This window comes from Molothrus ater, chromosome 24 (assembly GCF_012460135.2).
Source record: "Molothrus ater isolate BHLD 08-10-18 breed brown headed cowbird chromosome 24, BPBGC_Mater_1.1, whole genome shotgun sequence".
NCBI lineage: Eukaryota > Metazoa > Chordata > Aves > Passeriformes > Icteridae > Molothrus > Molothrus ater.
The window spans coordinates 4,054,676-4,079,677 of record NC_050501.2 but is presented as its reverse complement, the minus strand read 5'-3'; the positions used below and the strand labels follow the sequence as shown (position 1 = coordinate 4,079,677).

Genomic DNA, 25,002 nt, shown 5'->3' with positions numbered 1-25,002 from the left:
TTCAGCCCCAGCGGCCAGCGTGCGTTTGAGGAGCTGCCGGGGCCGGTGCCAGCCCCACGGAGGTGGCGGCCACGCAGGGTGGTGCCCTCAGCCCCACGGGCCGAGGTGCGGGACACGCCAGGGCTGGTGGGGCCGCACCTCGGGGACACGAGGCTCCGCGTGCCAGCGCTGTCCCCAGCGGCCACTCCAGGCTGGCCTGGGAGGGACAGGCTCGGCGGGACTCAGGGCCCTGGGGCAGGACAGGGCTGGGGGTCCCATGGGGCACTCAGGGCCGTTGGTCTGTGAGCCTGCCCCCCTCCCAGAGCACATCAGTACCCCAAAATCCCCCATCCCACCCATCCCTCCCACCCCTTCCCTGTGGGGTCACCGGGCTGTCGTATGAAGTTTTATTGCCGACATGCAGGAGTAGTTCCGATGTAGTACAAAAATAACGTCTTTATACAAATTTTTTTCCTTTTTTTTTTTCTTTTTCTTTTTTTTTTTCCTTACAACAGGCTCTGTCCCGCCATGGCCCTGTGGCCCCCATGCCCCCTGCACCACCCCCTTCCAGTTTGCCTTAGCACAAGTGAATTGACCGGTGCTGCCACTGCAGGATCCTGGTGTGATACAGCCTCAGGGAGTCCCAGAATATTGCTTTTTGCTTTAACATTGGGGAAAAACAGTAAAAATAAACAGGGAATGAGGCAGGAGAGAACCAGAAGGAGAGAGCAGGGCCCTGCTGGGGTGCTCAGGGGATCCCTGCCCTGCTGCTGGTGGCACAGGGGGTGATGGGCCCACAGGACAGACCCACCATTTCAAAATAAAATAAATAAGGCGAAAGAGTTGGGGCTACTGGCTCAGCTGGGGTGGTGCAGGGAGCTGGTCTGTGTTAGTGTTCACAGGGGCCCTGCCTGGCCACAGGGCCTTGGCGAGGCGCAGGCAGGACGTAATGCCCAACACAGGCCAGGGAGGTTCAGGTCCAGCCCCCTGTCCCCACAAAGCCACTGCTGGGGTGGCCCAGCTTAGACCCCGTCCCCTTCCCTAGCCCGGGGCAAGAAAAGGCAACAAAACGCTACAAACATCTGCAACTCGCTCCCTGCCCACGCCCAGAGAGCACTGCAGCCCCAAAAAGCAGGGCAGCCCCCCCAGCTCCAAGCCTCCCTGCTCACAGGGCTGGCAGGAGGGTGATGCCAGGGCTGGGAGCAGCCAGGAGCAGGGAAGGAGGCAGCTGAAGAAGGTGCTGCCTTGAGCAGGAGCCCGGGGCAGGGCACTGGGAGCCTTGGGAGCTCTGTGTGAGAACAGTTCATCTGGCAAGACAGGCATCCAGTTCATAAATGAGGCTCAGAAACAATCGTTCCTGCTCTCAGCACAGGCCAAAGCTCTTCCAGTGGCACCAGGTGACAAACCAGGATGTCCTTCCCCTGCCTTGGCATGAGGGCAGAAGCAGCCCCAGGTTTGGGCTGGCATGGCAAGAAAAGCTGGGAACAAATACAGTAGAGACTTCAGCCAGCCCCTCCTATCTCTAGGCGAATTATTTTGGGAAGCTTTTCACATTATAACTCATATATTACATCTGTACCACAACTGAGGGGGGAAACGCTAAATCAGAATTAATGCAACTGTAACTGCACCTGGGATATGCTACTGAAAAATAAGATAAAATCATAAATCCTTATAAACTAAAGGAATCAGTGAGAGGTGGGAGAGGGGGCAGGGGCCCTGGCAGGCCAAGTCCTGCAAAACCTTTGATCTGGGGACAGGATCTGATCCCTGCCCAGACGACTCCTCAGCTCCTGCCTGAGGCGGTGGCCGGGCTCTCCGGTCACAGCGGTGGCCACACAGGACTGGCCAGCACGGCCAGACCAGGTGGCACCTAAGGACAAAAACAGATTTGATGCAGATGAAGGGAAGTGGGAGGTTTCAAGAAATTCTGCCTTTCGAGAAACCCTGATAAATCCAAGCTTATTCAAACCACACGGAGCGGGCGCCACGGGCCGGCCCCGCGCTGCACGGCCACGGCTCTGTGCCAGCAGCTTCACCCTTGGAAGTCTCCTCCTTTCCCACGGGCTTTGCTCGATCCAGAGAACAGCATGGTTAAAAAGACAAGAGAGGTAGATTACAGTCATGATCAAAAGCAGATTAGTCATCTAGGCTTCGATTTTAAAAAAACAGATTCCAGAAGATGCCAAGAGGTTGCTGCTTCCAAAACTAGCTTTTCCAAAAGTCTTCTCCGTCCGGGGTGGGTGTGAGTGCGTGTCCCTGGACAGAGCATGGGATTGCTACATTATTCCCCGTCGTGGGACACCGGTATTGCTGTAGGCTGGAGCAGGCGAGGTGAGGGCAGGACTGCAGGGTGGTGCTCGTGCTCTTGGGGCAGGGGAAGCTACTTCCGGAGGTACCTCTGGGCCAGGATGGCCGCGTCCAAAGGGTTCATGGGCTGCGCGTCGTGGCCCAGGCGCCGCACGGGCGGGATGTTCCCGAACTGCCGCTTCTGCAGGAAGCTCTTGGCCTCATGCAAGGTGTTCTTCTCCTCAGCCAAGAGCAGCTGCTGCCTCATGTAGTTCTCAAACTCGTACTGGGAGCACTCCTCCGTCACCTTCACCTGCAGAGACCGACCTGTCAGAGCCACACCTGGCAGCCCCATGGCTCCTCTGATGGGCCTGAGCTACCACGGGATAACTGGGGTCCTAATGCAGGAAAGGGACCTGCTGCTGGGGACACAGGCAGGACTCCTCGTGAGCTAGCAGTGCCACCAGGACACAGCAGCTCTGTCCTGACATGGCTCATCCCAGCCCTGGCAGCACTGAGGCTGCAGCTGCCTGACCCCTGTCCCTTCGGCACTGTCACAGATCCTGCATGGCTGTTGGCTGTGGCCAACGCTTCTAGCATGAAACAAACCGGCAGGAAAACAGGATGTTTGCTCCCATGGCAGGGCTCACTGGGAGCCAGAGCCAACACTGCTGCCTCCTCCCAGCATTCCCAGCTGTGTGAGAGGGAGTGAGCGCTGCTGGGAGCGGAGTGAGCTGCTCTCATCAGCTCCGGGGCCGAGCTCACTTCCTGGCAGCTCAGCCAGCTGGATGTGCCTCCTGCTCCCAGCAGCATCGGCCTTTCCTTCCGCTGCACAACGTGAGGGACTCGGCTCTGTCCTCCCCACCCTCCCCTTCGCAGCTGGGGGACACAAGGGGTGCCACCACAGACAGATTGGCACAGCAGCACAGAGAAGCAGTTCTGTGGAAAGCAGGGAAACCTACCTCCTGGGGGTTTTCGGGATTAGCCACTTGGTCATCTATGTCCGGCACCACTTGCAAAGGGCCACTCAGTGAGGACATGGACTGCCTGGAGGAGAGCACAGCATTGGGATCCAGAGCATGGCACTGGCTCAGCCACTCTCACCCAGCCCCAGGGTGATCCCACTGGGATGGTCACGGCTGCCATAAGCATTTGCACAGGCCTCCCCAGCTGTATCCATCAGCACACAGTGGTGGACACATGGGATTTAAAGACTTACTGCAGTTCCCAGACTCTCCTCTGGTGAGGTGAGCCAGCCACAGCTGGAACAACACAGCCTGTGGCCAGAGACAGCGTGTCCTGTCTCCCCTTGCACATACCAGGACGCTATGATGGAGCTGAGGGAATCCAGCACTTCAGAAGCCGTCAGCCGCTGCTGCGGGTCCAGGACCAGCAGTTTCCGGATCAAGCACACAGTGTTTTCTGAGACCCGGCCATCCCTGGGACAGACAACACGGGGTGAGCCTCGGGTGGGCTCAGTGTGGCAGGATGGACATGCTGGGAGCACAGCCCAGTGTCGCAGGCAACTTTTATGAAAAGTCTTTTCCTTAGGATTTTTCCTCCTGAGAAGCTGAGAGGCCTCAGGAATGAAATGTAACCAATGGTTATCTGCTGCTGTGGAATGCAACAGATGGATCTGGGATTGGTCTCATGTGGTTGTTTCTAATTAATGGCCAATCACAGCCCAGCTGGCTCAAACACAGAGCCAGAGCCACAAACCTTTGTTATCATTCCTTTCTATTCTATTCTTAGCTAGCCTTCTGATGAAACCTTTCTTCTATTCTTTTAGTATAGTTTTAATGTTAGTATAGTATATCATAAAATACTAAATCAAGCCTTCTGAAACATGGAGTCAGATCCTTCGTCTCTTCCCTCATCCAAGAACCCCTGTGAACACGGTCACAGGCCAGGAGCTACAGGAGCAACCACTGCTCTGAGCCTGCCTCACCTTCCCACAAACTGTCCCAACCCCTGCTCCTGCTTCCTGCACACCGCCTGTTGTCAGTCCTGCTGTGACCCTTGGGGTGCTGAGGGGAGCCCCTCCAGCTGCAGCTGGCCCAGTCAGCGCCCGTGGGCAGGCAGGAAGGGCAGGCTGTACTCACTCGGGGATGGTGTACTCGGCAGCCTTGATTTTGCGGAAGAGCTCCTGAGGTATGCTGTCGTAGAAGGGGAACTGGCCGTAGAGCATGGTGAACAGCACCACCCCCAGCGCCCACATGTCACTGGGCTTCCCACGGTATGGCCGGCCTGCAGGAGAGGGCACACACAGCCTGAAAATCCTGGAAAGCACAGCCTTGGCAACCCCCTCACCTCCCACAGCAGAGGTGCTGAGTAACCCTCACATGGGACCCTTTTTCTAAGCATTAACCAAAACAGTTAAGGCTTCCCATAACATGACACCAAAACTCTTTCCAAGGTGCATCATCTGTGAGTAAGCAAATTGTCCATTTCCACACAAGTGTCCTCCTATTTCCTATGGAGCAGGAATATCCCTGCTGTGAACCAAGGGCATCAGGCGGTTGGAATTGCTGTGCTGGAGTTCTCAGGTCAGTGTCCCTCACACAGAACCACCCAGCTTGCAAGGTGGAGGGAATTCAAGGACCAGGGAGGACAGCCCATGGAGAAGGGACTCTGACTGTGGGATGAATCTAGCACACAGCCACTGAAGCCAGATGTAAAAGCACAGAAGGTGCTTTCCTGCACAAAGACATTTAGACAAAGACACCAGACAAACCCTAACCCAAGGCTGCTGCAGCCCCAGGATTCACCTGATACAAATGCTGCTTCTAAATCCCTTTGGTCACAACAATCAGCACACAGCAGCAGCATGGACAGGGTCACAAAATCAAGCCCCAGTGCTACAGCAGAGCACAGGACTCGGGAGAGACTTCCTCTGACTCACACAGTGAGTCACTGCTGCAGCATTTGGTATTTGTACTAATTATTCTTTGCTTTATATGCTCAGAAAAAGGCACCTCTCCCTCCTCCTCCAACTTTTCCTGCTGTGACATTTCAGCAGCCATCCCTCAGCAGAGACAGCTTCTCCTGCAGACCCACAACAATGATTAATTCCTCAGGCGCTCCAGCTTCCCCCTGCCCAGGAGCACCGGCAATACAGAGGGAGGGATGTGCCAAGCCTGAAGGTGGAATGTCCTCAAGTAACTTCCCCCTTGATACTTGGAGGGGAGCTGCAGACTGAGCAGTTTTGGGAGAGCGTTTTGGAGAGCACAGGATGGGCCCCATGGGCTGTTGGCACACACCAGAACTGGGGTGCAGCACAATGGCAGTGAGAGCAGGATGAGTCCTGAGCTAAGGCTGTGCCTTGCAGGGTCTCAAGCAGCCTCAGCTGTCAGGTATCAGCCAAGACAGCCTGTTCAGTGCCCTGTGGCCAGTTATACCACAAGAGTGCCCTGAGAAGGTAGCTGGAGGCCTGAACAGATCAGCACCCTGGAGCAGAAGGAGCAGCTCCTCGTAGCCTCCTTCAGCTACTTGAGCCACAACTGCTCCAAGCTCCTGCAGAGCAGTTGGCTTCTATCATCCATCTGGTCACAAGGGCCTCAGGATATCCTGCAGAACAGGAAAGGCTTGCAAGAGCCCCAGGATCCACCTCCTCGCCTGCCTTTGCTCCCTTCCTTGCCGGGAGGGAAGTGCCTCAAACCTGCCTGGCAGATCAGGATGGAAGAGCTCGGCTACATTTACTGCTGCTGCCTGCAAACCTGACAATAAACCTCCTGAGGGGAGTCCACTGGGGTGGGATCCTCCAGGACTGGCTCCCTCTGAGGGCGATTCTGCAATACAGTTGCTTGGGAAACCAGGAACAAGTAACTCGTGTTAGTGCCTGATATCTGGATCTACAAGAGGGAGAGGCTTTGTGTGCACAGTCCCACCTGTATGTGCAGCTACTAATCTGGCTCACCTGCATGAGAGGAAAAAGCCCCCCAAAATGATGCCTGGGTCACTACACTGACAACCAGGACCACCCCTGCCTGCTCAGAGGCTGGTACAGCAGCACAGAATCACAGAGTTGCTGGGTTGGAAGAGACCTTCAAGATTGAGTCCAACCCAGCTGCAACACGTCAACTAAACCCTGGCACCCAGTGCCACATCCAGGCTTGTTTTAAACACACCCAGGGATGGGGACTCCACCACCTCCCTGGGGAGACCACTCCAGGACTTTACCACCCTTTCTGAAAAAACTTTTTCCTAATATCCAACCTGGTCATAAAAGGAGACCAGGTTGTTCAAACACAACCTACCCCTCCTAAATCCCTGCTGGCTGGGTCAGATACCCTGGCCATCCTGTAATGCTGCATGATGAAATCAATAAAAACTGTTCCATTATCTTATCAGGTACTGAGGTCAGGCTAACTGACCTATAATTACCAGGATCCTCCTTCCCACCCTTTCTGTGAATGGGTGTCACACTGGCCAGCTTCCAGTCATCTGGAACTCCCCCAGTGAGCCAGGACTGCTGGTAAATGATGGAGAGAGGCTTCACAAGTTCCTCTGCCAGCTCCCTCATCACCCTGGGGTGGATCCCATCTGGTCCCAAAGATTTATGAACAGAGCAGAGATGAGAGCTCACGGAGAGAAACCTCCTGAAGCAACTGGACAGAAAGCACAGCTGTTCCTGATGGTCCCATGCACTGGGAACAGTTAAAGGCAGGAGGACACCAGGGAAAGCTGCTCTGTGGTGGAGCCAGACTCTGCTCAGAGCCTCTGCTGGAGACAAGGCACAGGCCAGGCTGCTGGAGTTGGGGATCCAGCCCAGACTGCTTTGGCCTGCTGTCATCATTCCTTTAATTTTAAGTAACTCCTCTCAGTTGGTCCAGAAGCTGCCCAGAGGGTCACTGGCAGTGAGCAGCAGCTGGAGGAACTGGTGCTCTTAGGGCACAGCTGGAATGCACTGACATCCTGGTGGGATCTGGACTGGCTGCCCCTTGGGCCCAGGGTTTTTACCTGCAGCTTAAGGAAAGCCTCAAGAACTGAATTCTGACACTGGAAACAGAACATGTTGTCTGCAGTCAGATTCATTTGGGAACAGCCAAATTTGAAGCAGCTTTGAAGTTCAGACAAGCTCTAAGAAAAAAGTCAGCCTCACTCCTCCCCTCCAACTTTCCCAGCTGGAAAACCAGACCAAGTCTCCTAACTGGACCTTAATTAAGAGGCTCTCATGAAGGTGCATATGGGAACACAACAGGTGGTTTTATTTACTGTCAGGAGGCACAAATAAGTGAAATGAGTGCTGAGGGGAATTCCTACCACTGAGCACGTCTGGGCTGATGTAGGCAGGGCTGCCACGCTGGTCCTTCAGCAGGTCATCCTCGCTCACCAGGTGCTTGCCCAGGCAGAAGTTGGTGATGGTGATCCGGTGAGTCCTGGGGAGAAGCACAGGGAAGGGTGTCAGGGGACACAGGCCATCCTGCACAGACAGCAAGGTGACTCCAGAACAGGGACTGTGCCTGTGGGGCTTTCTAGGGGGCTTGAAGTGCTGGGAGAAGACACACAGAGGTGTAAAATGAACTCCATCCCAAAGGGGAGGGATTCCATGCCTGCCAGAAAGGCTTGCAAGGCACTGACAGGGGCAGTAAAAGGCTCTGTGACAATGTCTGGGTGGCCTGTGTCAGCGTGGCTGCAAGCACAGGCTGTACCTGGCTCATCCTGCAGCCTTGGCTGATCTCCTAGGAACATCCCAGCCTGCAGCACCAGAGTTGCAGGATCTGCCCCAGGTGCTGCCTGAGCACTGGAGGGCACGAGTGTGAAGAAAGCTGAGGTTTATTTCAGCTGCTGATTGTGCCCTGCACTTCCCAGCTGCCATCTTCTCCACACAGCATCTTCTGGGAGCTGAGGGAAAACAGCCTGTGCCTGGCCCCTGAGCACTGGGTGTTTACAGTCACCAGAGGAGCTGCAGGAGTTGTGATCAGACTCAGCACAACCACGCCTGTGTCACTCAAGAATCCCACACAGGAGCCTTCAGGTGGCAGTTCCATCTGATCTACAGGACTGCTCTCCACACACAGGTGTGCACAACACAAGGCCTGAGCAACACCCAAAAACCTCACACAGGAAAGGGAGAGCTGCAAGTACACAGAATTTCTTTATTAGTTCACCCCTACTTCTCTATGGTACTGCCAGCTCCCATTAACAATTTTTTCCAGTGCAAGTGAGCTAATTACAAAACTATTGTTCCATTAATCTTCCCTGTCATTCAGATAATTTGGATTTTAACTTACAATGTAAAGGTGTTAGTACAAAAACACTGTCTGGAAGATTTCTTGAAAAGTATTTCACAACTAGAACCTGAGAGAATGGATTAAGTCAGTCACAGTAACAAAGAAACATTTCCAGCCAGTCTCACAGACAAATGAATAGAAGCAAGTGTGGGTTGGCCATGGAGAGCTGGTTATTAAAACAGACAGACTTGTGTTTAAGAAGTGTTAGCTTCAACTGTCAGGAGACTTCCCTGGCTGAATAACAAGCTGCAGGTTTTGTTAAGGATTTAAAAGACTAAGTGTTCTATAGGACACTAAAATGTTCAGGGTTGCTTGATTCTATTTAGTCCCTGAAATTTGATCTAATCTGTAATCACTCAACTCCTCCTGCACTGGCTTATGAGGAAACCTGAGAGGCTTTAATGTTTGTGGGGAAGAGAATCTGAGGGAAGGGCCCCAGGTGGGATGTGCCTGCAGGACCTTGCAGTGCCACGTTGTTACCTTCCTTCCCTGCCCTGAGAAGGGCCCTGGCTCTTTGTGAGCAGGGCTGGAGCAGAACAAAGGGCTCAGCTCAGCCCCACGGGCTGCTCCTCTCCATGGAGATGGCGCTTACGCCTCTCCCACCCTTCCCTGTGACTCACTGCTGCACAGGCTGCAGCTCTCCCTCAGCAACGCTGAGAAAAAAGCAAAAGCAGAGATGTAACACAAAGAGAGACTCTGGCAAGTGTGTTCAAAGCTTCAAACACCTCCCCCTGCTAGTGGGGCCCTGGGTGTAGCTCCACTGGTGGGGTGCTCCCCTGCACTCAGTGCCCAGAAAAGAAGGGAAGTTCTGCATGGATCCTTTAAAGCACCAACCTTTGTCTGCCTCTTCCAGCAAGGAGGAGAATCAAAGCAGCAAGCACAAGAGATTTATCTTAAAGCAGCTCTACAGAAACAACTTGAACCAACTTAGAGGTGGCCCTGAGAAGCAGCAGCAGCTGTGTGTGTGTGTGGGGAACCAAGAAGTTCAAGTTCTATAGATAAAAGCTGTTTCCTCTCAGTGTTAGGGAGGAGAAAGCAGCAAGCTGTGAGCTCAGCAAACCTGCAAGCTTTGTAGACTCAAAGCCTGCAGAACTCCAGCCTTCCCTCTTTTTATTCATTCCACAGAAACCCAGACAGTGTGAAAAGGATGAATTCCACTCATTCTTCAAGTAAGCGCAAAATATTTAGTCAGTAATGCAATCCTGGAGGAGAGAGCAGAGGATCTGAGCTGCACTAGGCTGCCAGCTAAGGAACACAGACCCCAAGGGCACTGAGCAGCTCCTCAGAGCCCCCAAGCAGAGCCAGGCCACCTCCCCCTGCCCTGGGGTCCTGCTGAGCTCCTGCCCCTCTCTGGGCTGGTCCCTCTGGGTCTGCACCAGCATCCAGCACCTGCCAGGCTCCAGAGGCTCCTGTCAAACCAGCAAGGGAACAAGGGAGCCATTTCATACACAAATCCACACTGGACAGAAGTGCTTTTGTTTTGATAAGTCAATATTTCACTGCTAGCAAAAACACAGCAGGGCAGCAGTCAGATCTAACACTGCTGTGATTGTAGAACAGCCAGCAGGGCTGGGAATGCCTTTAGCATGATGGAGGGTGAATGATGGGAACAGAACCAACCACCACGGTTTTTTTTTTGGTTCTTTTTAATATATATAAAATCAATACTTTTCTTGCAGGTTACTAAATTACTATAAAATTGAGTTTTCAGCAGTTAGAATCCAAAAAGAAGTCCTGACAAGGGGCCACTAAGCTGGGTGGGAAAAGTGAACTACCCAGGTGGGGCTAAATTCAGTTTTGGAGATTAATTTATATAACTTTGAGCTGGATTTGTGGTTTTGCACAGCCTGCTTCCCTTTTCCTCACTCTCCTGCACAAGAGTACTCAACAAGTGCTGCCTTTGGCAATGTTTGCATTAGAAATCTGCTTCAAGGAAGAAACAAGACTACTGCCAGGCCAGCAGCTCTCCAGCACACTTACCTTTTGTTTAGCACCATGTTTCCTAGTTTCAAGTCTCTGTGCACAATGTTTTTCTGTAAAAAATATAGGAGTATTACATGAGCAAAAGCCTATTTGTTGTAGAAGTATAAATTTCATACTTGCACAAGAGCACTAAAAAGAAATCATGGCATCTGCACACTCTGAAATAACCCAGGTCAAGGTTTCAGATCAGGTTTCACCCTGAGTACTTTGTGCCCTTCACTTTTGATTGTGATCAGGACAGAACAAGCAAATTTGCTACTCTGAACACAAAGACAGACTTAGTGTATCCAAGAGACCTGGAACTGAAGTGTCCAGGCTTGGTTAGAGCAATCTGATGAGCATTCCTTTACCAGACCCACAGTGCACTGCCCTGTGTCACAGGGGAACGAGTCAAACATCAGCAGAATCCATTTTTATTACAATAGTTTCTAGTTCATTGATCTCAAAATCTGTAGCTTGAGGTTCTGATCTCCAATCAATTCTTCCACTGTGATTTATTTTGCTTTGCAGGGAAACAGTTTCTGTTTCCTGAGTTTGATCAGGCTCTGCTCTCCTCTTTGACTGCCCCTGTCTGAGCTTACCACACTGTGGTTCACCTGACCTGCCCTCAGCCCAGCTGGTCCCTCTCCACAGCCCACAAACACCACATTATCATTCAGAAACACGAGGAGCAGGGAGGGAAGGGAATGCAAACATGAGGAGCAGGGTTAGAAGGGCTTGGGGCACGAGGTCTTATGCAGAACACTGTTAACATCCCTGCCTTGTAACCTGGACACTGCCTGCCCCAGGAAGTTTTGAAGCATCTGCTATTCTAACATGGGAAAATTTTGCCTCCCAGCACTGGAAGGGAGCTCTCTTTCCAAGCTCTCACCTTGTGTAATGCTTCTACCACTCGTACCACGTCATAAAATATCACCACGGTTTCCCGCTCGCTGAGTCTCTTCTCTTTAATGACATAATGCTGCAGATTGATCAGATCTGCTGTTTTGTCACTGAAATCATGAGCACAGAGACAGTCCAACACCAGGCAAATGCGCTTCTTCATCTTCCTGACCATCCTGTTGGCTTCCAGATCTTCTATGATTTCACAAGCTCGGTCCTGGGGGAGGCAAACACAGAAGCAACCCCTGAGGGCAGCTTCAGGACATATGCACAGAGCCTGGCAGAGTAAATAACTCAGTATCTGGGGGGTGATCTCAAAATAAGCAAATGCAATCACAGTGCTTGGTCTTTGTCCTGAAGTAGGATTTCAAAAAGATACAGGAGCTCACTTAATGAATCACAGAGTCTCAGGCTGGTTTGGGTTGGAGGGAACCTTAAGTTTCATCTCATTCCATCCCCTGCCATGGTCAGGGACACCTTCCACGATTTCAGATTGCTCCAAGCCCTGTCCAATCTGGCCTTGGACACTTCCAGGGATGGTGCAGCCACAGCCAGGGCCTCCCCCCCTCACTGGGAAGAACTTTTCCTAGGAGGAGGAGTACAGAAGGCAGAGGAAGTCTCTGCTTTGTGTGCACATCAGCACTAATGCTCTTTATGCACACAGACACCTTGAGCTGAACCCAGGACAGCTCTGCAGTGGAGCAGCCTCTGGGAACAGAAGGATCCAACACACTGTTCATAAGAAGAGCAGAAATCTCAAGGCACAATTAGCAGTTCTTCCATGACAGTAAACAACACACAGCAGAGCTGGACATTTGGCTTATTTAAGATTTAGTACAGATGGTCTCAAGTGAAAAGTGTGTTGGCAAAATGTAACCAGCAAGTCAGGCAATACCAACACCCAAACCAGTAATTGCTATCAGCCCCTCACATCAGTGAACAGCCCTAAAGGCACCAACAGCAACACAATCCAGTCACACAAAACTGATCAGCACAGTGACTGGTTTAACTTGCTGAAACAGTTTCTTGGCTATTTGTCCCCTCTTACAAGTTATAAACAGTAGAGGGACTAGAAAGCACAAATTCAGTTCTAAAATATGCTAATTAATTTGCCAATGAAATAGCTGTTGTTCTGTCTGAAGAGGGGGGTGCTGAGTGCCTGTCCCACCTGTGAATGTTCTCACATTTCTCAAAATCCTGCTGTACTCTCCAGAGCTCCTGTTTGAAGCAGCTCTGAGGTGGTTAACCCCAGAGTGCTGCAACTTGGACACACAAGAGCAGGGTCAGCACGAACTGTACATTAAACAAAAGCAGCTCAATCCATCAGCAATCCCTGGCATTGCCCCAGCCTGGATGGTGACCAAGTGTACCTGGAAGAGCCCGTGATGATGGACCACTCCTTCCTGGTTGTGGAGCAGGGAAAGAAGAGAATACTCCGTGTGCAGCAGCATCTTGCCCTGTCGCTCCTCCTGGGTTTCTATTCCTTTATCACCTCTTTCTTCTAAGGTGAGAATCTTCAGGAAAAGGGAAAATGCCTTTACAGTTCCCAGAGGCACACAAATGCCCCCAGCCCTCTCTCCTTTTTGGCATTCCCATGTGTTTACAGCTGGTGGAAGTGCTCTGATGGTTGTGTCCTTGCCACAGGCCTGTCTGAACTCAGCACCATCTGTGCAGAATGCACAGCAGCAGCTTCATTAACATGCAAGGGTGGCTGTTTGCAAATATCCCAAGTGGTTTTCCCCTCCTGGAGCTGCCCCATTCAGGTACAGATCCAAGGGCTCTGGAGAGCAGCAGAGGCCTCATCTCAGGGCTGATCTGGACGTGGATCTGGCCCTGCCAAGGGGGAGCTGCAGCAGCCATGTCCCACTGCACTGCTTCAGCCCACACCACTCACTCACTGCCCAGGTGCTTCTGCACAGGAGCTGGAGAGCCCTGAAGGTCTGGGAGCCTGCAGTTTGCTTACCTTCAGCTGATAAAAGTCATCTGTCCCGTCCTTTCTTGCCAAACACTGAACAATACTTGGCACAGGGGAGTTACCTAAACGTGGACCTACAGCACAAAGCAGAAACAGACTTGTTTTCCCTCCAGCAGCAGTGACTAACCCGGGTTACATCAGCTGTCACTAGTTATGTTTGCTTGCACCAAGTTCCCTTTTTTGCAGGAGGCTTGGGTGCATTTTCACAAATCTAAAGCCAAAAAAAAAAATAAAAAAGGTCTTGAACTCTGAAACCTTTTGGGATAATGTTTCATTTGTTTTCTGGAGCAACATTTATCAAAGCCCACACATGGCCCAGCTGTTTGCAGAAATCCTAATTTCTGCATGCCTGAACCACACAGCTCTTACATTCACAGCAACACCCATGGCAACTGTTACTGCCACACCTGGGAACACAGCTGCCACCTCTGCAGGGATGGCTCAGGGGTGTCCAAATTAGCCCAGATTTCAAGTAAACATACAGTCTCCACTCCTCACTTTAAATCAGTCAGCTCCAACTGATTTTCCATTGTGAAGTCTATGATGACAGTTCTGAACTAACAACTATTCTAGAACTGTCCAGAGCTGGCAGAGTGGCCTTGCCTTGGTACACAGCACTTTGAGTAGCACTAGTGAACTGTTAAGTTGCCCCCATGCTGATGTGACAACACATTCCAGGTCAGCAGGGTCGAACACAGCTCATATCAAAAAAAAAACCCCAATGAATTTGAAACAAAACAACCCCCCCCCAAAAAAGCTCCAAAGGGGGTAAAATCAGGATCTATTTCTCTCCCAAGCCCCACCTGCCTTGCTGCACTGGCATCCCACATCTCCTGAGCTTGGCCAGCTGCAGGAGCTCCCAGGCTGCTGCTCTGCACATCCAGTGACCTGAGCTCTCAGGTAAGACACTGAGTTACACCCCTGCTTGCCCTCACTCCACAGTGCCTTTTGTTTTCAGTTTTGGCACCAGCAGCCACCCTGCCCAGTGCAGAGCCCCCTCCCTGCTTACCCAGGATGAAAGGACCTGCTCTCTTGGCGTTATTCCCGGAAATCCCCGCGCACAGAGCCTTTGCCTTAGCGGATGTTTCCCCAGCTCCTCTGTCCGATGCTCGCCGCTTCATCCTTGGCTCTTGAAAGAGAACAGAGATCGCATCTCTGAGTTATTTTCTCTTGTTATTCCTGATTTCTCCTAGAAGGCTGTCACCTACAGATGCACTGGTGGCTCTGCCTACTTGTGTGTCTACACACAGCCCTGGCTCCCTGCTGACAGACCAGGGGTGGGCTGCAGGCTCAGAGCAGCTCTCAAGGCATAAATCAGCCTTCTTATTCAGGGCAACATTTCCTACAACAGTTGTTTGAGAGACATAGTGGGAACAAGTCAAGATAATTAAAGCCTGTTTTACAGCAAAAACAAGTTTGCAAATTAACATATTCTAAAAGCTCTGAAAGAAGATGCCCAAGTTAGCCCTGTGTATGGGTGTCTGCTGCTGCTGCAGCCTTTTGGGGGTTTCTCCACAGAGGATCCACATGAGGCATCACAACCACCCACTGAGTCCCTCAGAGGCTTGAGTCTGTTCCTCAAACAGCCAAGAATGCACAAAACTGACCACAAAAATCAGTGTCTTTCACCTTTCCCAACAAGGGCATAGAAAACAAGCACAATAGTTATTGTGACATTCAGTTCAGTTCACAATGTTTTTTCAAAAATGTATTTTTAGCCTTGAAAAAAGTCCCCTCTCTCTGTACCTCATTAGACTCTGACCTTATTACGTTTCCATCTACCTACATCCAGTGCAGCTGGAATTTGGACTCCAGCACATAAAACCCTGTCACCTCAGCCTCCATGTGCAGGAATCAATGCTGTGTTTAGAACTAACACATTATTAAATGCTCCAATGGACATTCCAGTGAAAGGCAACACTGGTGACAACATGTGTGTTTTCCTGCACAACCACTATGGGCAAAACCCCATTTGATCTATTAAATGTGAATCTCGTGGTTTGCATCTAGGAATTCATTCAAGGTCCACACATCATCACTATTTAGCACTACTAAAAACTCAACTACCTCTCCTTATTCAGATAGTGCAGAAAGTCTGATTTCCAACATCCATTTTCTGCTGTTGAGAAATCTAAAGAGAATTTGCACAGCCAAGATCTAAAGGGCCAAATAAATTCAAGGCTTATGACTAAAACTAAAGAAAAGTCTTGTTTCAGTTTAGCTGGAAAAGCATCTCTCAGGTGAGCTTCTGGGTGTGGGGTGAGCTCCCCACATCCATCAGCTCCAGCCAACGGAAGCTCTGCTCCCAGTACAGCTCCTCTTCATCTCTAGATTTTAGAAAATAGCTTCAAAGACTTTTGCAGACACACATTCACGTCTGTGCTCTCACTTTTTAAAGACACTTTGGGGGGTAGGTGAGAAGAGGAACCAAGCACAGCTCCATTTTCTTACTCGAACCCAATCCCAAGAGTTCTGCCCTAAGAGGTTACTACAGCAGACAGGGGAAAGCATTTTCTGGGTTGTACATATTTGTTTGAGAAGATCCCAGGTGTTTCACCACATAAGAGATTGATAAATCACCTCCCTGTGAGTGAAGTTCACCCTCTGGCAGTCCCGCCCTTTCTGTGGACACAGGCTGATCTCACTGCATTGATTCATCCAGCAGCACCTGTCCAGGACCAGCAACAGCCAGGAAATAAAGGGAGGAGCCTTGCAGCAGACTTTGCATCCCTGCACTCCTGACTCCAGCACCTTCACACCTCCACAGAGCAGTGTCACCATGCCAGTGAGCTGAACAGCAGCCAGCTCTGACCCCCATGTGCTCCTTGCTGTTCATTCTGCATCCCTGACCCAACATCCTGATGAGCTCCTCCTCTCCTTGCACAGCACTGTCTCAGCTGGAAATGTGAGCAACACTTCCCCTGGAGAAACCCCGTGCACAGGAGCTCTGAGATAATCCCATTGTGCAATTTGGCTTGCTGGTGTAAATGGTGCTACTGTAATCAAAACAACCTGAGGACTCACGTAGTTCAGCATCAACTGTATCGTTACTCTTCTTCCAAACTAGGTTTTCCAACGTCTCAGGAGGCAGGAGTTGTCACCTTGGAGAAGGCTGGATGGGCAAAAGGTCGAGGACTCTGTAATGTGAAATGAGATTCACTTGATGCATGGTTCTGGATTATTCTGATTATGGTAACACAGGATGCACTGAACCTTTATTTGGGCTGTTTCTTTGGGCTTGGAAAAAAGGATTGAAGCTCCTGGTGAGAGAATAAAAGGCTCTGGAAGTTCAGTTCCTGCACTGCTGGACAACTCCCATGTCACCCATAGCCAAAGTGATGCAGGGCAGGCCTTTGGAGCAGGGACAAACACAGGCTCCACTTGAACCCCCACCATGCAGAACCTGCCTGGGTCTAATAACATCTCAAACACACCTGACTGAGCACCAAGAGACTCCTTGCCACCACCAGCAGCTTTTTATCATGCTAGGAGTTAACAGCGTTCAGGTCAGATCAGTATCTGATATCACTTTCCCTGGGATGGAGTGTTTTAAACATGGGTTTGTCCTGGTTCCTTGCAGCAATGTAAGAGGCTCTCTCTCAAGACTGATGCTGCTGATGTTAAAATGATTTTTTTCTTTTCAGTCTTATGAACTGGAAAGTCTCACCTGTTTGTGGACAGATGGATCCCTTCCCCCTAAATTCAAGCTGAATCAAACCACCCTCCTCCCTTGTCCTGCCATTGGAACAAAAATGGTTCCTCACACAGACAAAGTTACAAGTCCAGTACAGAAATTTATACCTAATTTTGATGTGACACACAGGATGTATCAAACATCTCACTGGAGAAGCCAGTCCAAAGCCTTTCAGTGTGCTAGCTAGGGCATTAATAGAATTATGAATCAATTAATTTGGGGACCTAAATGTAATGCCTTTTAATTATGTAGCTTAAGGGAATTGTTTAATTCCTGAATTACTGCATGTCCCAGTGCCCTGGTGCAACAACAATGGAAAACATGAGCTGAGGAAAGCCCTTTTCATCCCAGAATGAGGAACAAGCAGGTCCTGCAGTCCAGCAGCCACAGCTCAGAGCTGGAATGGAAAAGGTACCTTTGGGGCATGAGCAGAATTACTCAGCAGCACAGGAACAACTCTTGGCTTCAGAGCAGTTGGTCCAGCCCCCACTGCACTTTTGGGGGGCTTGTCTTGCCCCAAGGGCACAGCATGAACTCAGTGGTGGTTACACTTCTGGTGTGAGGACTAGGAACCCCAAAGTGCTTGACCCTGCTGCTGTGATGAGCTGATTGTGGTGAATAAGGCAGTGGCTGGGCTGGGAACCAGCAGCAGGTGACAGAGCCCAAGAGCTCCTGCTGGAAGTTCAGGACTGCTGAGAAGTTCCTTCAAGGAGCTCACACCATTCCAGGGACCTGCCTCTGGAGCCCACAGATGGAGACATTCCATCACCCACTGCAGCAGCATTCCTGCCCAGCATTCCCTCCTGAAGCCAAAAGCTGGAGCATTTGGGATGAAGCTGCAGAGCTGCTCCACAGGTTTTTGTCCCTCTCTGTGCAGCCTTCAGGTTTGCAAAAATAGAGTTAAAAAAACAGAATCACATGAGCAGCATCAGGCTGCACCTTTTCCCACCCAAATACCACAGTGGGCAGTATTTATCAGTGATGGTTAACCCAAGGTCACATTTAAGCCTGGCTCATGGGAAGCTGTGTTGAACATGACCTAAAAAGCTCCACGAACAAAACATTAAATGGGAAAAAGCTGGAGCACGGCCCAGCTTCCCACATGGAACACCAGCAGGTCGGTGTCACTGCAAGGAGCAACGATCCCAGTGTTGCCTCACTCCTTCCCGGGCAAACCCGGCCAGAACAGCTCAGAGCCGAGTCATCAGCACGCCCAGGGACAAAGCTCGGCTCTCATTGGAAAAGCTTCCCTGAGAACAGGCGGAGCTTGGATCGGGCAGGCCTGCGGAGGAGTCACTGGCTGGGGGATTAAAGGGAATGTTTGCGGGGCAGATCCCAAGGAAAGCAGGCTGTTGCATTAAGTGTATGAAATATGGGCAGAAACACACCCCTTGTGTCCCAGCTGGTCCTCAGAGACCAGGAGCACATCCAGAGACCCCGAAGACCAAGAAGACATAATCCCACCCTGGGAGCAGGGAGAGAGTCACCTGCCAAGTGTATCCAAGGGTTTTTTAGCTTTTCTTCCTCCTCAAAAGGTGAAATTTCTGCCCCCCCCATCCACAGCCCACCCTTATCCTCTTCCTCCCACAGTGCACACAGCATGATCTAGGGGGAAATTGAGAGAGAGTTATGTGTGGTAGCATGTACTTCATTAAGCTGATGTGCATTTTAATATTTAAATGACTCTTAGTCAGGCAAAAGTTACTTTCTGGACATAGTGTCCTTCAAAGTTTCAGTCACAGGACTTTTGTTTTGTTCTTCAGTGCCAAACCTGTCTGTCCCTCCTCCTGCAGCCAGCTCAGCCTTCCTGACATCAGCCAGGAACAATTTCATCCCTAAAGATAATGTGGAATGCACAGGGGAAGCCTCAGCCCTTCCCTGGCTCCTTGCTCACATGGGAGGAGGAGTGGGGGTATCAGGGTGGGCTCCACTCCTCTCCCTCTGCACAGCACAGAGGAGATTCCCTCTGCAGGAATGTTAACTGTTAGTTACTGAAGGCTCTGGGGGTTGAACGGTTCTCCAAGAGAAGCAATAATAGATCTATGTATATATATTTTTATATATATATATATAAAAAGCCCATTGGATGACTCAGTGCAGCCTGTGTTCCGCTGCGCTGCCCTTCCAGGAAGGGAAGCCTGCTCCCGAAACAGAGCCCTGACTCACACGGTTCTTGGAACCCAGAGGAGACTCATTCAACTTCTTCCCTAAGCGAGAAGTTCGCTCAAAACCAGGCACAGAGTTTCTCTGCCCACGGGAATAGGAGGAATCCTGGGGCGCTGGGGCAGCACGAGGGGCTGGGACAGCCCTGTGCTGCTGGAAGGCACCCAGGGGAGTCTGGAATCGCTGAGCTCCACAAGCTGGGAGACAGGAACACCTCTGAACTGCCCCACTGGAGATCCTCCTGCCTCAGCCCAGCCTGAGGATCAGCTGAACCCCAGGCACGTGAACAAGGCACAGCCAGCGCCTGGGAGTCCCTACAGGAGCCCAGCACACCTTACCTCCACCCACATGCAGCTGTGGCCAGTCTCCAGCTCCTCAGGGACCAAAAGGGCTTCCACAGGCCAAGTCACATAGCAGGGAAAGCAAATTCCATCCTGGCTGCCCCCCCTGGCAGCCAGGGAAACTCTGAAGCACAGGATTCCAGTGCGTAACTACGGCGCAAGCAACAAGCCAGGCTTTCTTCAAGCCCTTCTGATGCATCAACACATGAGATAGCCAAGGACTCATCTCTGGGAGTTCCCTCTTTGGTTACATAAACACCAACCTCAGCTTAACCCTTTCGTGCTGCAGCACAGGCCACATCCACCAGGAAAAATCCCCGTTGCAGCCCAGCACCCTGACAGCAGGAGCCTGGAAATGCAGCTGCAGCACTTGAGGCTGCACTGCTGCCCCAGCACAAATCCCTGACCCGGTCTGTGCCTGCAGTCAGGCTGTGCTCACCTCCCAAACCCCACCAGCGGTGAGGGGTGGGTTGTATGACAAGGTTTTATTTCTCATTGATTGCTTCTGATACTACCAATATGCCATAAGCCCCTGCAGCAGGACCTCTGTGTGCACAGAGTGTGACCCACACACGTGCTGACACTTCCCAGCGAGGTGTGGCTGCAGTTTCTTTCAGCGGTGACTCACCTGGCCCTACCTGGAGACAAACGTGTTGAAGTTACCTGCACACACTGCCAGGCCTACGCTACTGGGGTTTGCAGTGACAACACACTGACAGGAACTGCACACTTGCAAAAAGAATATTACCCAAAACAGCCTGTTTCACACAGAAAATGGCCAGAGAGAGCCTACTCTGTCCAGCAAGAGCTCCCAGGCAGGAAGGAGACACACACTGCACCTGCCTGGAGCACCTGGAGCCCCTGCACAGGTAACACCCCCCAAGCTCACTGGGCAGCTCAGGCAAAATCCCCAGGGCTGTCTCTAGTCATAGTCACAGAACAGATTGGGTTGGGAGAGACCTTAAAGACCCTTCCACCCTCCTGCCATGGGCAAAGAGACTTTTCACTACCCCAGGTTGCTCCAAGCCCTGTCCAACTTGGCCTGGAACATTTCCAGGGATGAGGCAGCCACAGCTTCTCTGGGTAACGTGTGCCAGGGCCTCCCCACCCTCACAGGGAAGAATTTCTCCCCAGTATCCCAACCATCCCTGCCCTCTCTCAGTGTGAAGCCCTTCCCCCTTTTCCTGTCACTTGAGGCTCTTGTGAATAGTCTCTGTCCATCTTCCCTGTAGCCCATTCAGGTACTGGAAGGGGCAGTCATGTCACCCTGAAGGCTCTCTTCTCCAGGCTGGACAACCCCAAGTCTCTCACAGCAGAAGTGCTCCAGCCCTCTGATCAGGTTGGTGCTTCCTCTGGACTCACTCCAACAGGTCCATATCTTTTCTGTGCTGAATCACAGCCCAGCTCAGTGCCTGTGAGCCTTCCCTTGCCTATCCCAGGCTCTGAAACATCCTGAGGGTCACAGCCCAGCTGAACTTTGCTTTTAAGGAGCACAATTATGAGATCAAACCCTCAGCATGGATAGCACAGAGAAACAATCAATGGATGCAGCACGAGCCCTCCAGCAACGGGGAAATATGTCCTGAATCCTGAGTGCTGCCAGCCCAGGGCTCCATGCCAGCAGGTGAGTGCTCCTCTGCTGTCCCTCGGGCCACGCCTCACCTGGGTGCCAGGTCCAACCTCACCTGGGTGCCAGGTGCCTCCCCTGCTGCCTCAGAGGAGCCAGCTGTCCCACAGCACATGGCAGAGGGGTGGTGGCTCAGCCCCACCACATCAGGCAATGGCCTCTGCTCTGACTTCTCCAGCTCCCTCTGGACATGGGATTGCAGCCCCACACCCTCAGCACACCTGTTCATACCGGCAGATGTTAAGCCCACACATTAAGGCCCTAAACTAGCAAAGAACTGAATCCCCAGCTCTGGTGCAGCACATTTCAGCACAGCCTGGGCAGGAGGGAGCACAACCCCAAACCCCTTGTGCAAGCAGTGGAGAGGATGTCCCAATGAGGTCCCCCCAGCAGTGAGACCTTTCACACCCTCAGTACTGCACAAGCAGCAGGGCTCCCAAGGCCACAACCAGAGAGGGACAGCACCCAGCTCTGGGGGTGGGAAGTTCCCCAGCGCCCCTGGTGAGCTGCAGGGAGCGCAGGGCAGGGTCCGTCCCTGCTCCGAGTAACACCTGCTGGTGTTACTCACCCTCACTCAGAGGCACAGCCCTCACCTACTCACTGCTGAGGCACACGAGGCTCCTCCTCGGCACAGAGGTCCCAGAAGTCTAAATTCAAACGTTCCTGCCCAGACTGGAGGCAAAGCCAGCCCAGTCACAGGCTGTGCCTTCTTCAGCCCCCCGGTCATGCCCCCGAGCTGCTGCGGGCCTCAAACCGAGCCCCCAGCCTGGAGAGCACCGGCAGCACCGAGCCGAGCCGGGCGGCCAAGGCACCTGGGGGGCTCCCCCGGCCGGGCGGACGGTCGGTACCACCGGCGCGTCTGCCCGCAGCGCCCGGCCCGGCCCAGCGCACGGTGGGACCGGGATGGGGACGGGTCCAGGGCCATGCCCCCCACGCTTCGCCCTCATTCACCGACAGCCCCAGCTCCCTCGTCTCTCACGTATATCCATGGGCCCGGTCCCGGTTCCCTCCGCTCTCTCTCATCCTCCTGACTCAGTCACGGCCCAGTCCCGGTTCGGGTTCCCCCCGCTCTGTCTCACCCCTCACTCACCCGTGGCCCGGTCCCGGTTCCCCCGCTCTCTCCCGCCCCTCACTCACCCCGGTCCGGTTCTCCCGTTCTCTCCCACCTCTCACTCACCCCGGCCTGGTTCTCCCGCTCTGTCTCACCCCTCACTCACCCACAGCCCCGGCCCGGTTCCCCCCGTTCTCTCCCGTCCCTCACTCACCCATGGCCCCGGGCCCGGCCCGGCCCGGCCTCGCTCCGCTCCGGCGGCCGCCTGGCACCGGAAGTGACGCGCAGCCACCGCCCCCCGCCACCAGCCCGCCCTCTGCCGGCCGCCGCCGGAACGGGGAAACGGCGGCGCTGATTGGGCGATGGCGACAACGCGAGCGGTGATTGGAGGAGAGCCCGGGGGCCGGACCGGGTTTTGCGGCGGGCTCTGATTGGTTGGAGCGTGCAGCAGAGAGGGAAGCAAGCAGCGGACGCTGATTGGCTGTGGTGCGATGAACCCGTCGCTGATTGGCTCAGGCCGAGGCCAGGAGCCTGCAGGGTTGGTGAGCACGCGGGAGATTCGAACGAGCCGTGATTGGCCAAGGGGCGGGGCCTGTCGAGACGGCCACGCCCACAGAGCCCTGCCTGGCGGCAGCGGGACCCCCGGATTGGGACCCCCGGATTGGAACACCCTGGGTTTGGACCTCCAGACTGCGACACCCTGGGTTGGGTCTCCTGGACTGGGGCACCCTGGGTTGGGACCCCCGGACTGGAACCACAGAACCCCCGCGCTCTGAGCCCCAGGCTGAGACTGGCGGGGTTGGAATGCCCCAGGCTGGGCCCCCCGGTCTGCCCTGCGCTGCTGCCCAGCCCCAGGCCTGTGCAAACGAGCACCCCCAGGGCACAGCCCCCCGCTCCGTGTCCTGCAGGGTCCCTGTGGGAACCGGCTATGGTGGGCTGCAGACTTTGGTGATGGAGGAAGCAGAGGAGTTGGCAGTGCCAGCATTCTGTGTCCTGGGTGAAGCATGTTCCTGCTTTTTGAGGTAGACTGTGCTGCCCCTTCCCCTGCATGTTCACTCCATTCATCTCGCTGAACACTTCCAGAATAGTGGCTCAGCAGGATGATGAGCACAGACCAGAACCAGCCCCTGCCCAGCTCAACACCAGCGGCTCCAGCTCCCAGGGTGGCCATGCTGGTTACAGCAAGTCCTTTACTCAGTGGGCACGGAAAGGCTGAGCCAGGGGCAGTGGGTTGGCAGCTCCGGCCAAGAGTCCTTTGGCCATTGGAGGAGGGACATGAGTAGTTGCCAATGGAACAAGAAATCAGCAGAGAGACCACAGAGACTTTAAATGATGTTATTCACTACAAAAACCAGTCCTGCTCCTCTGCAGGTGGGGGGAACAGCAGAGCCCCAAGTCCTTGGGGGAAAACGTTCCTTGGGGGATGTCACTGGGTGGGACAGCGAGAGCTGGCAGTCCATCAGAGGGGCACATCCACCCAGGTCCATCCTGGCTGCTGTGGGCAGCGCCAGGCCCTCACTTGTGCTTGGCAGGGAGGAACTCTCTGCGTCCCTTGTCGCGGCCCCCGAAGTAGCGCACCCTGTGGATGGCCTGCAGCTGCTCCTCGATGGTGGCCCGGATGTCCACCTCGTCGGGGATGTGCACGTAGCGGATGTTCCTGCCGGTCACAAAGAGCTCGTCCAGGCGGGACACGGCGCCCTGCCTGTCCGTGAAGGTCACCTCGGCCAGGCGCACGTTCATGAAGGCGTCCACGCTGGTGACACGCCCCGCGGCCGCACTCTCGTCGCGCAGCTCCACGGTGGTGACGCGGCCGCGCAGGCCCTGCAGCAGGATCACCAGGCTGTTCTCGGCGATGGTGCGCTCCTTCACCGAGTGGCTCACCTCCATGGCGGCTGCGGCGGGACAGGGGCTGGGGACAGGGGCTGGGGACACCCGCCCGCTGTGCCTCACATGGAGCAGTCCCCTCCCATGGGCCAAGCCCTGCACACACACCTGAATATGGACCAGCCTGACCCCCTGAACACACACCTGCACATGGATCAGCCCCTGCACATGGACCAACCCCTGAACACACACCTGAACATGGGCCATCCCCTGCACACACACCTCAACATGGACCAGCCCCTGCACACACACCTGCCCATGGACCAACCCCTGCCCACGGACCAAATCCTGCACACACACCTGAACACGGACCAGCCCTTGCACACACACCTGCTCACAGACCAACCCCCGCACATACACCCGACCCGAACATGGACAAACACCTGAACATGGACAAACATCTGAACATGGACCAAACCCTGCACACACACCTGTAAATGGACTAACTCCTGTCCATGGACCAGTCCCTGCACACACACCTGCCCACTGTACCATCCCTCAAACGCTCACCTGCACGCACACACACCGTGTGCTCACCTGCACGCACACACATCGCCCCTCGCACTCTCACCTGCACACGCATCACCGCTCACACACGGCCCCTTTCACACTTACCCGCACACTCCCCTGCTCCCATAGCACCCCTCGCACGCTCACCGCACGCCGCCCCTCGCCCCAGTCACTCCCATTCTCCTCGCCCACCCCCCTGGCACACGTTCCTTCCCCCTCCCCGCCCGCTGGGCTGCTCCGTGTCCCTCCCGCCCTGTCCCTGCCCTCACCCCCCCCTCCCGGGTCCCCCCGCTGTCCCTGTCCCCATCCCCCTCTCCCGCACACCGGGCCCCCCCCCGCACTCACGCGCCGCCGCCTTCCCGCGCGCTCGCCCGCGCCGCCCCGCCCCTCG

General features: G+C 53.6%; 2 protein-coding genes across 3 annotated transcripts; both read right to left on the bottom strand.

Annotated features, from left to right (window-relative positions):
- Nucleotides 1–372: 372 nt before the first annotated feature.
- On the bottom strand, nt 373–22,514 carry STK40 (serine/threonine kinase 40). Of its 2 annotated transcripts, none has more exons than XM_036397200.1 (12): nt 22,432–22,514; nt 16,354–16,478; nt 14,351–14,470; nt 13,330–13,415; nt 12,737–12,880; nt 11,356–11,583; nt 10,482–10,534; nt 7,531–7,646; nt 4,371–4,515; nt 3,588–3,707; nt 3,231–3,315; nt 373–2,581 (listed from the first exon to the last, which is right to left on the bottom strand). In XM_036397200.1, the coding sequence occupies exons 3-12, from the start codon at nt 14,460–14,462 to the stop codon at nt 2,363–2,365; spliced, it is 1,308 nt and encodes a 435-aa protein (XP_036253093.1). In that variant the 5' UTR covers nt 14,463–14,470; nt 16,354–16,478; nt 22,432–22,514; the 3' UTR covers nt 373–2,362. The 2 variants fall into 2 exon arrangements, with proteins under 2 accessions (XP_036253093.1, XP_036253092.1); XM_036397199.1 differs by having other exon boundaries at nt 16,366–16,478.
- A 1,022-nt stretch (nt 22,515–23,536) lies between these two features.
- LSM10 (LSM10, U7 small nuclear RNA associated) lies at nt 23,537–24,986 on the bottom strand. The gene is made up of 2 exons (XM_036397259.1): nt 24,957–24,986; nt 23,537–24,109 (listed from the first exon to the last, which is right to left on the bottom strand). The coding sequence occupies exon 2, from the start codon at nt 24,102–24,104 to the stop codon at nt 23,733–23,735; it is 372 nt and encodes a 123-aa protein (XP_036253152.1). The 5' UTR covers nt 24,105–24,109; nt 24,957–24,986; the 3' UTR covers nt 23,537–23,732.
- Between the last annotated feature and the right edge of the window lie 16 nt (nt 24,987–25,002).

Excerpts from the sequence above, each read along its gene's own strand:
- STK40 (XM_036397200.1), bottom strand. The coding sequence starts at position 14,462 with ATGAAGCGGCGAGCATCGGACAGAGGAGCTGGGGAAACATCCGCTAAG. Across the intron at positions 12,881-13,329 it reads ATGACTTTTATCAGCTGAAG|ATTCTCACCTTAGAAGAAAG; the intron begins GTAAGCAAACTG and ends CTTTTCCTGAAG. Across the intron at positions 2,582-3,230 it reads ATCCCGAAAACCCCCAGGAG|GTGAAGGTGACGGAGGAGTG; the intron begins GTAGGTTTCCCT and ends CGGTCTCTGCAG.
- LSM10 (XM_036397259.1), bottom strand. The coding sequence starts at position 24,104 with ATGGAGGTGAGCCACTCGGTGAAGGAGCGCACCATCGCCGAGAACAGC.